Raw genomic sequence first — 18,198 nt, 5'->3', positions numbered from 1 at the left:
TCAATCTTAAAGATCTGGCCTGGATACGAGATGGTTGCTATTCCTAAATTTAAGGATCCTTTTGGAAGAGTTAGTCTGTAACATGATTATGAGGGGATTAGGACAGCAAGTGGTTAATTGTGGGAATTAGGTGAACCACACTGACTCCATCTTGTGTCTCAATTCTAGAGCTTGCTCAATTACCTTTCCATTCAATGATGAGTCTATTCCAATTTCTGTCTTGTGAGAAAACGATTTAATTGTGGGAATCATGAGGGTACTTTGTTGCTTTGTTTGAACCTAGCCCTACATGACTGAAAGATGAACCAGCTCTACTTGCTGCTTAGAGATCCTTAACTAAGGACCTAGATTATGCTGAGCAGAAACCCAGTCAGATCTAAAGATGGATGCTAGGAGTTTTCTCACGATTACACATCTCAAGCAACCTGTATATATGTCTTATCTGAAAACTGGCTCCCTACCAGTCAATCAGTTATTGTTCCTTTTGATTGAAAACAGATACTATGGGGAAGTGGGACACCTCTTTTTCTGATTTCAGGGAATTGGGGCAGCTAGGTGGCGCAGTGGATAGAGCACCAGCCCTGGAGTCAGGAGGACCTGAGTTCAAATCCGGCCTCAGACACTTAACACTTACTAGCTGTGTGACCCTAGGCAAGTCACTTAACCCCAATTGCCTCACTTTAAAAAAAAAAAAGTGATTTCAGGGAATCGCACCTGCTCATTCCCCACTAAGCTGAGGAAAACTAATCCTGATTTGTTATGCACTTGGCATTCTATAATAAATAGATATGATCAGAAGCTTGAGCCATTGCTTTCTTAGGCATTGCACCTTTACACACCACAATTATAAATGATAAGCCCAAATCATACATGCTATTTGCTATCTTATTGTCTTCCATCTAACTCCAATTCTCCTCTGCCTCTTGGAATGCCTAGATTCTTTCAAGATCCAGTTCAAGCATCACTTTCTCCATGAAGTTCAGTGTTTTTAAGATGCTAAAATTACCAATCTCCCCACCCAAATTACTTTGTACTTATTTTTAAAATGTTTTGAATCAGTTTTATACCTACATGTTGTTTCTCTTGATAGAACATACACTTCTTGAGGGCAAGGATTGTTTTACTTCCCAAAATTAACCACTTGGAGAGAGGAAGAGAGGGAGAAAGGAAGAAAAGAAAAGAGGAAGGAAGGAAAATCATAGCAAAAACATTGATTAAAATAGACTTCTTATATATGAAACATTGAACTAAGTGCTGGGGGTACAAATAGTAAAACAAGACAATCCTTGTTCTCAAGGAGATCATTTCTATGAAGGAAAGAAACCATTTCACCTGCAGGTTGGATGGAAAGGCCCATGTTCTTAGAATGTAGTAGCAAAGCAAATGATAATGCATCTTTTTTTTAGGGCAGTGGGGGTTAAGTGACTTGCTCAGGGTCACACACCTAGTAAGTGTCAATTGTCCGAGGCCACATTTGAACTCAGGTCTTCCTGAATAATGCATCTTCTTTAATGTTATTTCCATTAAACCATACCCATTTCTGATATTGAACTCCTCGACAGTGCCAAGGACTTTGGTGGTAAGAACTTTCTTTTCTCTTTTTTTCTTTCTTTTCTCCTTTTCTTCTTTCCTCTTTTCAGGAGCAGAGTCTGCAGAGAAGAAAAAGGTAACAGCTCCTACAGAAGCAGTCACCAGTTCACATCTCCACAAGAGATGATTCCTTGGATGACTTCAGGAACTTGGGCTGAAAGCAGGGATAGTGGTTCAGGGGACACCACTATTCCAAGGGCTCTTGTGTTCTGAGTTCTGGGATGTCTCCATAGGGGTTTGAGGGAAGGTGGTGCTTAAAATGTTGGAGGTGATTTGACTCTCTCAGTATTTGCTACCACCTCCTATCTCTCCTCTAGAAGCCATGGTGCTACAGTTTATATTGATTTTTGTTGAAGGATCTTATCAAGTTTTTCAGATAATCTTTCTACCTCCGCAATCAATTTTGGAACATAATCTACAATTACTTTCATGGTGGTTATTTTGCAAATGCTTATCATGAATAGTACAAATAAACCCTGAACTTATGTTTCGTGTTGCCTTTAGGCATGTAATAACAACTCTACCCATTCTTTCTTTGCTTCTCCAAGAAGTACTTGAACCATCCTATTTCACTGCAATTTTCTTTGTTCTTTGGTTTTGTTTATAGTGAAAATGTCAAGATTGATATGACTGCTCTTCCAATAGTACACCTACTCATTGATTATTGACCAAGGATTTCATGCTTGTAATACCAACAACCAACCTAAAGTTTGTAGATCCTCTAAACATTGTGATTCTTAGCATTCTTTGCCATCTTTTCTACCCCTCTTCCACAGAATTTGAAAAGGGCCCCACAGCAATAGGGGCCATTTTGTATTTGTGTTTGTTTCATGGATAGCTATGGCCAAAGAAATAACAAAGTGGCCAGCCTGCTGGTCTCTCTATACTTAGAGGTGATGAGACTCTCTGTTCTCAGCTAGGATTAGCCAAGGAAAACAGTCTCATTCTGTTTCTGGGGGCCATGCTAGAAATTTTTTCTAGCATGATAGAACCTGTCAGAGCTAACTATCTACCTCATGGAGTTCTAGTTAGAATCAAATGAGATAATAATTGTAAAGTGCTTTGTACATCTTAAAGCACTACATAAATACTAGTTATTGTTAACATCTCTGGGCTTCAGTTTCTTCATCTGTAAAATGAGGGAGTTAGACTGCAAGACCTTTAAACTCCCTTCCAGCTTCAATTCTATGATCCTTATGGTCCTCTGACATCACTTTAAAGAGCCCAGAGTATCTCCATACCAGATGAGGCATGGAAATCAAACCCTATGGAGGTCGACAATGGAGATGTTACACAAATCCTCCAAGCCTCAGGTTTTTCATCTATAAAAATGAGAATGATAATACCTGTAATGCATACCTCATAGGGCTATAATGAGGCTATAATTAGATAATGTATCTAAAAGAATTCCCAAACTTAAAAGTGCTATATAAATTTCAGTTACTATTACTACTATTATTAGCATATACATGAACCAAGTGGGTGTGTCTAGCTCTAGATCACCCTCAATGACTGCATTGAAAGATTTTTTTTACTCCCTGCACTGTAGTTTCTGTGATATTTCCTAGCCTTTTGTCAAAAAGGATATGTGGACCATCATGACAGGGCATGTTCCTCCCACAGTAATGCTATTACTCAGTGCTTTGGTCACAAATGAACTTTAAACTCTTCTTTTCATTGGATTGTATCACTCTTGATATTGAAGTTAAAGTTTGTGTTTTTCATTCCAAGATGGTCCTTCTTCCTCTTTTATAATCTGGGTATGTAGTGTTTAGACACTTCCCCAATCCTCCATTATTATACTAAAGTAGTAGCTAATTGCTCTGTAGTATATTCCATTGATTCATTGAATCCCTTAGAATGAATTTGACAAGACCAAACCCTTTTAACAAATCAGCTTATTTCTCACTGATTGTCTATTGTAATACACTTTGTATAATCTTATATCTATCATCATACCCTTTTAGTAAAAAACAAGGTGGGTTTTTTCTCAGAAAATACTCCTTTATTTAAAGTGAAGGTGTTGGGTTTTTTTAAGGTTGTTATAGAAACTTGTTGTTTTGTATTTTAAGCACACACCCTCCAATCCAATAAGAGACAAATGTTTTTCTTTCTTTTTATGAATGCTTCCTTTTTATTACTTTTTCAGCACCTTGTATCAGTAGTGATTTACCTAAACCAACCAATGTCACTTTCTCATCTGTAAACATGAAGAATGTTCTACAGTGGAATTCACCAGAGGGTCTAAGAGGAGCTAAAGTTGTTTACACTGTGCAGTATTTAATGTAAGTTTTCTATTTGATTTTTTCTTTTTACCATCTTTGACCAAGGATTCTTTCAATACAAATGAAGAGAAACCTCTCACAGCATCAAATGATTACTCTTGAGCAAAGTAAAACTAAATGGTTATTAAATTCTGGCATATTTTTATGCTAGGGAAGTGAGGAGAGAATGCTGGGTCTGGACTCTCCTGAGTTCAAATCTTGCCTCAGACACTTACTAGCTATGTGACCCTGGGCAAGACATTTAACCCTGTTTGCCTCAGTTCCTCATCTGTAAAATTAGCTGGAGAAGAAAATGGCAAATTACTCCAGAATCTTTGCCAAGAAAACCCCAAATGGGGTTTCTGACAAAGAGTCAGAAATGACTAAAAGATGACATCATTTTTTAAGTTAAAGTGACAAACTGTTTTGTTTGCTTTCATTAAAGAAGCAGCATTGGTCTCAGTCAAGGGACAAATGGATGGAAAAAGATGGGGAAAAATTCTGTCCACAATTGAACATGACACCTATTATGAAACTATTCATGGGCAGAAGTAACAATGGAATTCCAAATGTTCTTATGCCACCTTAAATGTAGTACAAAATTCTGAGCACCAACATCAACCTTTTCTCAAATTCTGAATAATAATGTTATGCACACATTCAGGCAAGATCACTGGGTTGGTAGTTTTAAATGTTTTGGGGTTTTTGTCACCAGGGAGAGCTTTAGAAGTTGGGGAATATCCAAAAATGACTGTAATATATAGACAAATCATCATTTTTAATGAGCACATTAAAGAGAAATGTAAGTTGTGTGACTCTAGGCAAGTCGACCCCAATTGCCTCAAAAAAAAGAGAAATGTAGGTTTGTAGTACACCTATGATTAAAATGGGCCCTTTACCCAGTTGACTTTTTCTCATTGATTTAGAAATGTCTTATTTTGTGATTTTGAAATTTAAAATGAGCTCTTGGATTCACATTTGAATTTATTCTTCAGTATCTGTTCTCTTCAAAATTCTCCTTTAGGTGGAGGTACAGGGCTTTTTCTAATCCTTAGATGTTAGTGTGATTGGAAGGAGGGTTGGGAGTGGGGAGAGAATAACTACCCATGATTTATGTGAGCAAATACAGTTTTGATTGCACAACAACAAAAAAAAAACACCAACTTGTAGATTTATCTGCTGTAAAGGAGTACTTATGTGTCTGTGCATGTTTCAAGTCTATGTGAAAACATTTAAGGCAAGTAACAATAGAGTTAGGCAAAAAGACATCCCAAAGTTGCCAGACTCCTGCAAGCAGTGAGACCACATTCCCATTCAAATCAATTGAACCAATGTTTGTTAAACATAAGAGATGCTTGCTGGAGGAGACTTTGTGGTTAAGTTTAGCTAAGACATGACTCCTGCCCTAATGGAACTGCCAGCCTAATGGGGACACGGCATATACCTAATTAGCTAAAATACAAAGTTCATAAGTGCGATGATGAGTGTCTAGAGCCCTACCCTGAGTAGGTGGGGTAGAAGTGGTCATTACTAACTTGGGGAATAAATGAAAAAAACAAACTACATTATTTGAACTATGAGAATTTCTGTTTCTCATTCTGTCAGCTAAGTTGCTAATTCGCTAGGTATATTTAAAGTTAATTACTGAAGGGGGCAACTAGGTGGTGCAGTGGATAAAGCACTGGCCCTGGATTCAGGAGGACCTGAGTTCAAATCTGGCCTCAGACACTTGACACTTACTATCTGTGTGACCCTGAACAAGTCACTTAACCCCCATTGCCCCACAAGGAAAAAAAAATTAATTACTGCTAATACAGTGATTAGAAATGAGACTAAATTCAATCTATTGCATCTAGGTACCTTAATAAGTTTACATAAACAGAGATGAAATTAAATTGAATTAGATAGTAATTAGCTTTTTACTATTTAAGAAACACCCTTTCCAATAATGCAGCTGGAGCAGCTAAGCATTATACGCTATACTGCATTGTATTTGCAGCTATAGCTTGAAATTTCTCCTTTGACCTCTGGTAGCACCATTTAGATGTCACATAACAAAGCATAGGGTCACAGGATTTGGACCTGGAAGGGACCTTAAAGATCTTTTAGTCCAGGAATTCTTACTCTTCTTTGTGACATGGACCCCATTGGCAGTCTGGAGAAGCTTATGGACTTCCCCCACAACTAGTGTCAAGTGTCTGAGGCTGGATTTGAACTCAGGTCTTCCTGAATCCAGGGCTGGTGCTTTATCCACTATACCATCTAGCCGCCCTTGATCTATTAACTTGTAAAAAATATTTTGATAGTTGTACTTCAACATAATTGGTTTCCTTAGTAATCCTTTGTATTTGATTTTATGCATTTAAAAGCATCATCTTGAGAAGGGGTTTTGACTTCACTAGATTACCAAAGAGTTCTGAAGGTTAAGAAGCTCTATTGGTCAATAGGATCAGACTGTCACTGTTACATCTTGGCTGGCTTGGTGACTCTAACACAAGTGACTAAGTGTAAAACCTATACTTGAAATTTTTTGCTACCAAAAAGTATAAATATATCTTTTCTTTTTCTTTTTTTTTTTTTTTTAGAATTTTACTATATCTTTTCAAGAGAGTAAATCTGTTTGCCAGGAAGCTTAGTTTCCCTTAGCAAAGTGGTACCAACTCTATCCTCAGATCTCAAGCCCGTGTTTTCTGGATAGTTGTTCTTATCTTGCAGTGTTTTTATATGACTACTATTTCTTTTATAATTTTTTTCTGTTCTGCCATTTCTCAGTCATGTCCATCTCTTCATGACCCCATTTGGTGTTTTCTTGGCAGATATAGTGGAATGGTTTGTCATTTCCTCCTTCAGATCATTTTGCAGAAGAGGAAACTGAGAGAGACAGGGTTAAATGACTTGCCAAAGGTCACGCAGCTAGTAAGTGTGTGAAACCAGATTTGAACTCAGGAAGGATGAATATCCCTGACTCGAGGCCCAACACTGAGCTGACCTTTATAATTACTACATTACAAAAGCTAAATCAATTACATAAACTCATTTACCTATTCTTTCAGAATGGATAAAATGATAAAGAAAATCCTTCTTCTGTAGTGAGAGGCATTTGACACAAGGGGTTTGTGGGATGATTTTTCTAGCTTTAATATAGATAGGAGCTATCTATTCTATTGAGTGTCTATGGCCAAACATTTTTTTCTGTCTATCATAGGGTAGCTAGTTGAATTTCACAGAATTTTAAAATAAGAACTAGAAGATAATAATTCACGGACCATCTAATCCAATCCCTTTATTTTATGTTTGAGGAAACTGATGCCCAGATCACCAAGTAGGATTTTTTTTTCTTTTCGGGGTTAAGCGACTTGCCCAGGGTCACACAGCTAGTGTGTCAAGTGTCTGAGGCTGGATTTGAACTCAGGTTCTCCTGACTCCAGAGCCAGTACTCTATCCACTAAGTCACCTAGCTGTCCCTCCAAGTAGAATTTGAATGCAGGTCCCATGACTACAGAGCTACAGTACTTTCCACTTTACCACTATTTCCTATGCGCTTGTGCTCATTCACGGTTTGCCAAATATAAGTCCAGAGGAGAGTCAACTATTGGCAGGCAAGAGACACTTCCCTGAATATAGTGCACTCACATTATAACTTTCTATTCAGCTTCCCTGTGCTCTTGCTTCCCTATCCCCACTCTAACCACTAGATAACAAACTCCCTTCACTCAACCAACCAATCAAGAAGCATTTATTAAAGGTTTACTATGTGCAGGCATGGTGCAGGGCACTAGAGACACAAGGACAAAAATGAAATGGTTCCTGCCAACGAGGATATACATTCTATGTACGAATACAAGTATATGCAGTACCTAACATATATGAAATAAATACAAGGCATTTTGGGGATTTTAGGGCACTAGGGGCTGGGGGCATCAGGAAAGGCCTTGTCTAGAAAGTGAATTGAAGAGAATTAGGGATTCTAAGAGGCAGAGATGAAGAGAGAGTGTAATTTCTGTATAGGAAATATCTCTTGCACAGGCCCTGTTCCTTGAGCACAGAATCTGTATCTGGCTTGTTTTTGTATCCCTAGCACCTAGCACAGAGCCTTTAACAAAGCTGGTGCTTCTAGGTCATGTGGTACATGCCTATAATTCCAGCTATCTAGATGGCTGAAGGTGATGGGTCTTAAGCATGGAAGTTCTAAGCTGCATTGGATTCTGCAGCTCCGGTGTCTGAATTAAGTCCATCATCAATTCAGTAAGCCCCCAGGAGCAGGGATCCATCAAGCTCCCTGAGGAGGAAGGAACCAGCCCAATTCAGAAACAAAGCTGGTCAAAGATCCCCTGGTAATCAAAATGGAAACAGACCTACGAGTAGCACCTGCCAGCCCAACCTGGGTGAAATAAGATCCAGTCTTAAGAACACTCAATGCTGATAGGGGGTAGAGCCAAGATGGGGGAGGAAAGGCAGTGACTCTCCACGCTCCCAACAAATATGTCCACATACCTCCAAAAGAAATGCCATAAGACAACTCCTGGAACAGCATAAGCAACAAAAGAACACTCAATGAATCAACAAATCAATAAACATTTATTAAGTGTCTACTATATTCTAAAAGCTGGAGATACCCAAAAAAAGGCAAAAGATAATCTCAAGGAGTTTACAATCTGAAAAACATATTAGGCGTATCATGAATATTAATTGAATTGCTGCTGTGGAGGCACAATATACTGGGTGGATAAAAATGAGCACTCAATTATTAAACAAAATATCTATCATTTGTATCTAAATGAAGTTCTAGTTTAAAAATTCTTACCCTCTCATTAATGATTTGCTTTAGTGGGTAGGATGTTGTGCCAGGTGTGAAGAAACCTCAAAGTTAGTCTCATCTCCACCTATGCCTCCCCTTAAACAGCCTTTGATTTCTCATTCTATTAAATGGGAATAATAGTCCCTATTTGTCCAACATACTTGGGAAGATGATAGGTGGACTCTGGCAATGAATTTCTATTGGATTTTTTTATGTCAAGCAGGCTTAAATTATACAAAATGTTCAAGGTATAGAATCATTAAGTCGGCAACAATAATTGTTCTGGAGTGGGATGAGACTATCTTTTTTTATATCATCCAAGTGAGTAGTACACGTGATGACTAAAAATTTGCATATTTCATTACCCTCCCCAATTAGATCACACAGTACATAAGATTTTCTTATATTGTAGTCCAAAAATATTAAAAAATGTGTACCATCCAAATGATAATTCCCAGAAGAGAAAAGGAATGACAAAAAACACTGACTCATTCACCTGACAGCAAATGAAGAAAATTCTGACAGCAAAAGTGGATTCTTCTTTGTCTCCATGACAGATACTTTTCTTTTTGTCCTAATTTCCAGTCACTTTCAGGTTATGACTGTTTTGATTGGAATGAACAATGGGAATTCAGGGCTCATCATACACCATTTTCTCCCTGTGCAGATATGGCCAAAAGACATGGCTGAATAAATCAGAATGCAGAAATATCAACAGGACCTACTGTGACCTCTCCTGGGAAACCTATGACCACGAAGAACAATACTATGGGAGAGTTAAGGCCGTCTGGGAAAAATGTTCTTCCAAATGGGCAGGAACAGAACGATTTAATCCTTGGTCAGAAAGTAAGTAATGTAGCTCAACTATCAACGGTTATAAACAACATGGGGAAGCAAGTATTCTTAGGGCACCCTCTTTTTATTTTTCCACTCTGATCTATTCGTGCCTTAAAAAAAATTCAGCCTTGTAGAGAAAATGAGCCATTGAATGTTAGGTATCAAGAGATCTAGATTCCAGTTCCACCCCTCACACAAACTTGCCATGTGACCTTGGACAAATCACTTTTAACTTTTATAAGCCTCAGATTCTCATTTTTAAGATGGAGGGATTTGGACTTGAAAGGTTTTAAGGTCCTGACATCCCTAAAATTCTAATCTTGGATATGTTGATAAATCTGTGGTATAATCAGGATGAATACTGCTTTCAGCAATGCATATCACAACCCATCTAGGCTTTCTCATTCTTTATGGCTTTTTTTTTTTCATATCCTCTTGTTAATACTCCACAGGGAGGATGGCCCAATATCATAGGATCATAGACTGAGAGCTGAAAGGGACTCTCAACTCAACCCTTGTTCAGTCATGTCTGGCTCTTCGTGACCCCATTTGGGGTTTTCTTGGCAAAGATACTGGAGTGGTTTGCCATTTCTTTCTCCAGCTCACTTTACAGATGAGGAAACTGAGACAAAGGGAGTTAAGTGATTTACCCAAGATCACAGAACTAGTAAATATCTGAGGACAGATTTGAACTTATTAAGATGGGTCTCCCTGATTCCAAGTCCACTGCACACCTAGCTGCCCTGGAAGGGACCTTAAAGTCTATCAAATCCAATCCCTTCATTTTACCTGTAAGGGAATCAGTAAGGATAAATTATTTGTCTGAGGTCACACAAGGAGTGGCAGATTTTGAACCCAGATTCTCTGACTCTAACTCTCTCACTGTACCATACTTGGCCCATCCCTAAATCTCCTGACTTTGCATAAATTCCAGTAGAGCAAGCAAACATTAATTAATTATCTCTCACATTTTACACATAGCTAGCCTACCTCTTTTTCAAGTCATGCATACACTTCTCTGATAACATCCTTTGTGACTAAAGTGTCAAACTCTCTCCCTTCTGCAAGCTGCCTCACTCTGAGTGTGGCCCAAACCAGGTGGAAATGTAATTGGGAAATGTCTGACAAAATAAATCAAAATACAATACCACATAGACAATGTTATTTTGTGGTTTTCTAAGTCAATATACAGCCTTCAGGGATTGAGTTTCTATTTGAGTTTAAAACCACTGTTTTTTGTTGCTACTTTTGGCAATTCCTTATTGGTCCCATGTTGCAGACTATCTGTGCCCATCACATACCTCTCCATGTCCCTTTAGATGATCCTTAGCAAAGCTTCCAAATCAAAGAGAGATTCCCAATAGAAATTGTGGTCCCTGACATACTCCTTTCTGTTCAGAAATGACATTGTGCTGGAACATTGCAAAATTTCTTAAATGAGATTTAAAATCACCTCCCAAATTTCAGTCTAGCTACCCACATGGGAAAAACCAAGTGGCTGAAGAATGCCTTTTGTCCAGGTTTTGCTATACATATGAACAATCCATGGAGCTCCTCCATCAGTAGCCATGTCTGGAACAAGCACTAAAGATAGACAATAAAAGGGCCCAGAATTAAACAGAAGAGGAAGACAGACTGAATTGCCCTTGGGAAATTAATTACACAAAACTTTTATTGACTCCAGGCTTCTCTCTGAAACAAAGGGCCATCTTTTTAATGTCAGTACTTCTCCAGTGATGCTGTTTGGTGACAAGTGATGGAAAACCAGAGTATCTAAATAATTAAAATTTAAACTCTTTTATGAACCAATAGAAAATAATGCTGATTTTACCTTCCCCCCACAAACACACCATGTATTTAGCACAGGCTTTGTGACTTATGAATTGAGCGCAAAAAAAAAAAGTTTTAAAAAATGTTCCAGGCTCATCAAATCTCCATATTTATTTTCAAGTCTGGACCAAATAGTATTAAAGTCATAAAACTTGTTGAATCTTCCCATAATCAATATAGAGATAAGCCTATCTCCCATTTGTCACTCTTTACTGACAAATAAAATTGGCTTTCCTTCCGGGTCAAATGGAAAATCTGAAGCAGAATAATTATAGTAATAATCATAATCATAATTAATAATAGTAACAACAATAACAACTATATAGCTCTTACTATGTACTAAGCACTGTGCTAAAAGCTTTACAATTATTATTTCATTTGATCTTCACAACCCTAGAAGGTAGGTGCTTAATATCTGATATTTGGATTCTTCCCTACCCTAATCTTCCTGTCTCTTACTTCGGGAGATATAAGATTCTCCACTCCAATTGCCCTGAGGAATCTCCCAAGTATACTTCAACCCACTCTCTTTTCCCTGTGATGCCCCAAACCCCAGTCCTAGTTCCTTCACTCATATCCCAAGAGGTCTTGAGTAAACTTCTCTATGTCTCAATTTTTCTACTTGTAAAATCAAGCAGCTTTTACTTGTTTTCTTCAAGAATATTGCAAAACTTAAGTAACATGTTCTACAAAGAGTTTTTGTGAGGTTTTTTCGTGATCTTGACTGATCAGGAATTACATGTTTATCAAGGTTTCTGAAGTCATTTTAGAAAAATGTTATCTATATACAAAACACACAGACTTTTTCTTTTAACAGTCTGAAGTTCAGGGTTTAAGAAGTAGTAATTTTTCCCTTTCAATGCTAAAGCTTTGTGAGAGCACAGAATGTGAAATAACGTGAATTCACTTTATATCCTGTACATGACAGGTTATTTAACCAAAATGGCAGAAAGGGTCTCACGATTGCCTCTAGGATATGATTGTGTACAATGTATTTTTGTCAAGCTTTCAGCGTAGTATTAGCTTTAGCAATTAGATGACATATTTTTTCTGTCCATCTAGCACAAATTGGCCCCCCAGAGGTTGCTTTGACTCCTGGTGAGAAATCAATTTCAGTTGTTCTGACAGCCCCTGAGAAGTGGAAGAGAAATGCAGAAGACACTTCTGTATCCATGCACCAAATCTATCCTAGTCTAAAATATAATGTATCTATCTACAACACCAAGACAAACAAAAAGGTAAATTCAGAGTGAGGATGAACCAATGCATATGATGTATGCATTTCTTGCAGCTCAATTATTGTGGGTAACTTTGTCACTTTGCTCTGTGTATATGTGTGTATGTGTGTGTGAGTGAGTATGTGTGCACCCATGTGTAGATGGGCACTGCAATTCCAAATATAATTTTGAAATGTTATGTATTATTTCTTTTTCTAAATTTTATTCTTAAGTATGCAGCATTTATTTTTTTTATGAAAAGAAAAAAAGGCATGTAAAGGATAGTTGAAAATGGCTATAGAGTTGGTTTGCAAGATGACTCCTGATTTTCTTCTCTAGAGAAACTCTAGAGAAACACAAGACCTTGCTAATAGAGTCACATATAGCAACCATAGTTATGAAATATGTGGACCTATCTTCTTTGTGTAATGCCCCCTCTTAATGTTCCTCACACCAAAGACTGAAAAATGCTGGCAAGGACCAAGAAGGGATATTTTGATAAGAATCACCTAATTCATTATCATTTGTAGATGTGTCTATCTAGTTCCTGTCCATGATACCTGGAAACTATATTTAAAGAAAAATGATGGTAGGAAAGTATATTTTTTTCCTTAAGAACTTATAGGGATGAGGAGTTTTATTATTTCTTATTCTTTGATTACTTTTCTTCTCTGGAGTCATATTTACCTATGAATCATCATCATTATTCCTTCTTCAGTTACAAAAAGTCATCATTTTATCCACCAGCACAATAGTCCTCTAAACAGTCAATACAAAAGATCAATGATAATATAGTGACCTGACTGGGGGCAGCTAGGTGGTGCAGTGGATAAAGCACTGGCCCTGAATTCAGTAGGACCTGATTTCAAGTCTGATCTCAGACACTTGATACTTACTAGCTGTGTGACCCTGGGCAAGTGACTTAACCCTCATTGCCCCACAAAAAACAAACAAAGATAGTGACCTATCCCTGGACCATTTCTATTTTATCTCAATCAAATAGAGGATGAAAAGAATAAGAATAATTTCTTAAAATAGTAATAGCTGATATTTACATAATTCTTTAAAGCTCACAACCATCTTATGTACATTATATCATTTGGTAATAATAGCTAATAATAATAGCTAACATTTATATAGCACTTACTATGTTCCAGGTGGAATAAAGTGCTGGGCCTGAAATAAGGAAGATTCATCTTCCTGAGTTCAGATCTAGCTTCAGAGATTTACTAGCTGTGCAACTCTGGGCAAGTCACTTAACCCTGGTTGCCTTGGTTCCTCATCTGTAAAATGAGCTGGAGAAAGAAATGGCAAACCATTCCAGTATCTTTGCCAAGAAAACCCCAAATGGGATCCCTAAGAGTTGGACACATTTGAAAAATAACTGAACAACAAATGATCAAGGCACTGTGTTGTGTTTTATGATTATTATCTCATTTAATCCTCATGACAACCCCATGAAATAATTATGACAGAAATTATTCTCATTTTACAAATGACAGAACTGAGAACTGTTCATGGTCACATAGCTAGTAAGTGTCTCAAGTCAGTGAGAGTCTTAGCACAGGTCTTATTATCCACATTTTACTGATGAGAAAAATTGAAATTCAAATAAGTTATATCACTTAACCTGTGGTCACAGAGCTAGTAAATAAGTGTCTGAGTAGTGATTTGAATGCAGGTCTTCCTAAATCCAAGGCCAGCTTTCTAGCCACTACAGCATGCTTCTCTGTGAAGTTAGACTCTAAAAATCACATTTGCAATTTCCTCTTCTAGTGGTATAAATTTGTAACAAACCATACCTTGGAGCTTCCCCAGCTGGAGTCGAATACTCTCTATTGTGTCAGTGTCCAAGCCTACATCCCAGGACCACTTCGAAAGGCTAAGCCTTCAGAAAACCAATGCATCACTACTTTGAAAGGTATGTAAACAATCTCGGCATGTGAACAAGGAAACATGCTAAGATTAAAAGGACGGTGAATTATATGGCCACAAGGGGCAGCAAGATGTAGTGGAAAGAATAGCTCTCTGGAGTCAGGACTCTTGAGATCAGACCTACCTCTGACACTGAATACAAGTCCTTCATCATTCATTTATTACTTGTGATACTTTGGGCAAATCATGCCATCTACTTGTGCCTCAGTTTCCTCATCTGTAAAGTGAAGGGGTTGGACGACATGGCTTCTGAGATTCCTTCCAGTTCTATATCTCCAATCATATTATCTTCTCAGAGGCAAAAGTGGTAATTACTTGGAACATAGCAACCATTATTATTTGCTCTAGTTACTATCTAATCTAACAGGGTGCTTTCAAGCAGAGAAAGGATGGTGAGAGGAAATGAATCTCTGATTTCACTGGTATTGGGAACTCCCTGGTGAGGTAACATCCCCTGCCAGTTCGCATTATCAGCACCTTCTCTACAACTTAAGAATCTTAGCAAGTTGCCTAGAGCAACGATAAAATAGACAGTGTGATCCATTTCCCACATTACCCAAGAATCTTTTTGCTTATTCCCTGAATCTCTCTCACCAACAAACCACTACTGTCCTGACCTGTTCCTCCAAGCCAAGCATGATGCCTTTTATCTGGTCTTCTTTCCAAATGATTCTCTTAGGCAGTATCTTTGACTGGTAGTATAGTATTCCCCCTGCCATCTCTGAACAGTATGGGTTTATCTGTCATTGTTTCTTTTCCTAAAGCTGCCTACTCTTGACCACATTTTCAGGTTTCTCTCTAAAAGACATACCATTAGTTTTAAAGTCTTTGGGAACTTCTATAGTATGCCCTTTTTCCCCCTTTAGCCTCCTAATTCCATTGTTCTTTCTAGTCCCCAAGTTCACAGTGTTAGGAGTAAGGGCTGAACTGACCCTTTGAGTCCAGGTAGTCCAATTCCTTCATTTTTCAAATGAGGACACTGAGGCAGAAATCAATTGAGTGACTTGTTCAAAGATACACAGGTAGCAAATGACAGGATTTGAACTCAGTTCATAGAATCATAGGGTTCTAGATTTGGACGTGGAAGAGGTCATAGAAGCCAAGCAGACCAACCCCCTCTTTTTACAGATGAGGATACTGAGGCCATGAGAGGTTCAATGACTTGTCCAGGGTTATAGTGGGAGAAACTACAGAGCCAAGATTTGAATTCATATTCTCTGATTCCAAATCTAGCATTGTACCACGTTATCTCCCTATGGATTGAAGCAAATGTTTTTTTAAAAATATGTACTATATTTTAGCTATTTTCCCATTTCATACTTCCCTACCTCATATTTTGAGAAAACAAATAAAAACATTCACTGTACATATCTTAATTTCCCCCCCTCCCCGCTACTTTTGAGCTATATGCACTACTGTCATCAGTAACTACTTGGAATTTAGCAAAGGATAAGACATCATGGAAAACTTATTAAGTACTTATTGTGTGCAGAACACTCTACTAGTAACTGAGAGGCAAACTAAACAGATCTGACTTGGTGTCTGTCCTCAAGGAGATTGTTATTGGATCAGGGAATAGATAATAATACAAATAGCTTAATGAATATTATATGATAATTGAATCAAGAATTATAAAACAAGGGGATCAGGGGACAGCTAGGTGGTGCAGTGGATAGAGCACCGGTCCTGGATTCAGGAGGACCTGAGTTCAAATATGACCTCAGACACTTGACACTTAATAGCTGTATGACCCTAGGAAAGTCACTTAACTCCAACTGCCTCACCAAAAAAGGGGGGGATCAGAAAACGCTTTCTGGATGCTAGGGAACACTTTTCACATAAGGCAAAATGTTCTTGGATTTCACCAGGGAAGATAAAGGGTTAAATTAAAAGCAAGGTAAATACTGTTTAGCATCTTGCCACTGGATGTCATGGAGCAGGAGAAAGCAAGTCATTAATCACTCCTTAGTTGCCTTTCTTTTCTTCTTTCTTTCTTGTCTCTCCCTGGAAACAGTTGACTTTAAATTGTGATGACCAGGTTGCAGGAAACCTTAAACTCATCTAGGAGACATACTGGAACAATACGTGTTATAAGCAGATACAGCATATGCCTGGTACTTCTTCCTTAATCTAAGGGTTATTAAGTCCCAAAATGGAAGCTTGAAAGGAAAAGAAAGACTGTTTTGATCACATTAAAATTCATCCTACCACTTCTCTCATCTCTCATAAATACACTAAATCCGTTCTTACAATATTCCCAGGGTCATAAAACTCATATGTGAATACAATTCCCCACCCCATTCAAATTTCAAAGTCAGATATATTTCAGGGGGAAAGGAAGGAATACATGCTAGTTGTTATTCTGTTTCAAAACCTTCATGGGGATCTGGATACCTGGGTCCTAGCCCTGATGTGTAGAAGAAAGTGCTGGATGTGGAGTTGGAGAAACTGCTGAACCTGAACCTCAGTTTCCTACTTTGTGAGGCTTGTGACAAAATTTGACAGATGATATGCCATCTGTCAGATTATTGTTGTTCAGTAATGTCTCACTCTTTGTGACCCCACTTGGAGTTTTCTTGGCTAAGATACTAGTGTGGTTTGCCATTTTCTTTTCCAGATCTTTTTATGGGTGAGGAAACTGAGACAAACAGAGTTAAATGACTTGCCTAGTCTGAGGCCAGATATAACTCAGGTCTTCCTGACTCCAGGCCTGGCATTCTATCCACTGTGCCAACATGCCCAATTCCGTTAATCAATTCTCATAAGGTGTCAATTCAAGGGCACCTAATATATTCCTGACTAGTGTAAGAAGGGTAATTGTGTAACCTTAGGTATCATTTATAGCTCTATCCTTTGTCCATTATATTAGGGTTGGTAAGCTATCTATTAAGTTTTTCAGAAATCTTTAATTTGAGTTCTTAAAGAGCTATTGTCCTCTTCTGTTACTTTTTTGAATACAGTAATAACCTCCCAAGGCCCCAAATCCTTCATGATTGAATATGATTAGATGAGATGATATCCTACAACCTTTGTAGTTCTGAAATTCTAAATAGATTAATAGATAAATGGATGGATGGATAGATAGATAGATAGATAGATAGATAGATAGATAGATAGATAGATAGATAGATAGATAGATAGATAGATAGATAGATAGATGACAGATAGAAAGATAGATATAGGTAGGTAGGTAGGTAGGTAGATAGATAGATAGATAGATAGATAGATAGATAGATAGATAGATAGATAGATAGATAGATAGATAGATAGATGGATGGATGGATGGATGGATGGATGGATTATAGAGCATTTTATTAAGTGCTTCCCATATTTCAGGTTCTGTGCTAAGTGCTAGGGATATAAATACAAGCAAGCAAGACAACCCCTGTCCTCAAAGAGATTATAGTCTAATGAAAGAAAACAAGACATAAAGGGGACCCAGACAGGGGCAGGGACAGTAGTACACATAAGTTGAATGGCACACAACAGACCAGAAAATGGCATGGAGTTGTGCCAAATATATATATAAAAGGTAAAAGCTCACCTATTAGAGCAGAGAAACGTAGAGGAGAAATCAAAGTGACTAGTTGGGGGAAAGGGAGGTGGAGGTGATGATCTGAGTAGAAAAAGACATGCTATCATTCTAATAACTTTAATGCATGTAGTGTCTTACAGTTAAAATGCTTTCACAAACATTTTGTCACTTGAGCCTCACAAAGTAGGGAAA

The 18,198-nt window shown here is 37.8% G+C and overlaps 1 protein-coding gene across 1 annotated transcript in view; it reads left to right on the top strand.

Moving 5' to 3' along the window:
* IL20RA (interleukin 20 receptor subunit alpha) overlaps positions 1-18,198 on the top strand; it is a 56,094-nt gene that overhangs the window by 34,589 nt on the left and 3,307 nt on the right. Inside the window, exons 2-5 of the mRNA XM_044003491.1 lie at positions 3,740-3,875; positions 9,320-9,498; positions 12,382-12,557; positions 14,313-14,457. Of these exons, the coding sequence (XP_043859426.1) occupies positions 3,740-3,875; positions 9,320-9,498; positions 12,382-12,557; positions 14,313-14,457 (636 nt within the window). The remainder of the gene's footprint in view (positions 1-3,739; positions 3,876-9,319; positions 9,499-12,381; positions 12,558-14,312; positions 14,458-18,198) is intronic.

The sequence above is a fragment of the Dromiciops gliroides genome, chromosome 4 (genome assembly GCF_019393635.1).
Source record: "Dromiciops gliroides isolate mDroGli1 chromosome 4, mDroGli1.pri, whole genome shotgun sequence".
In the NCBI taxonomy this organism is placed as follows: domain Eukaryota; kingdom Metazoa; phylum Chordata; class Mammalia; order Microbiotheria; family Microbiotheriidae; genus Dromiciops; species Dromiciops gliroides.
The sequence above is the reverse complement of the archived record's forward strand: the minus strand, read 5'-3'. Positions and strand labels throughout refer to the sequence as shown.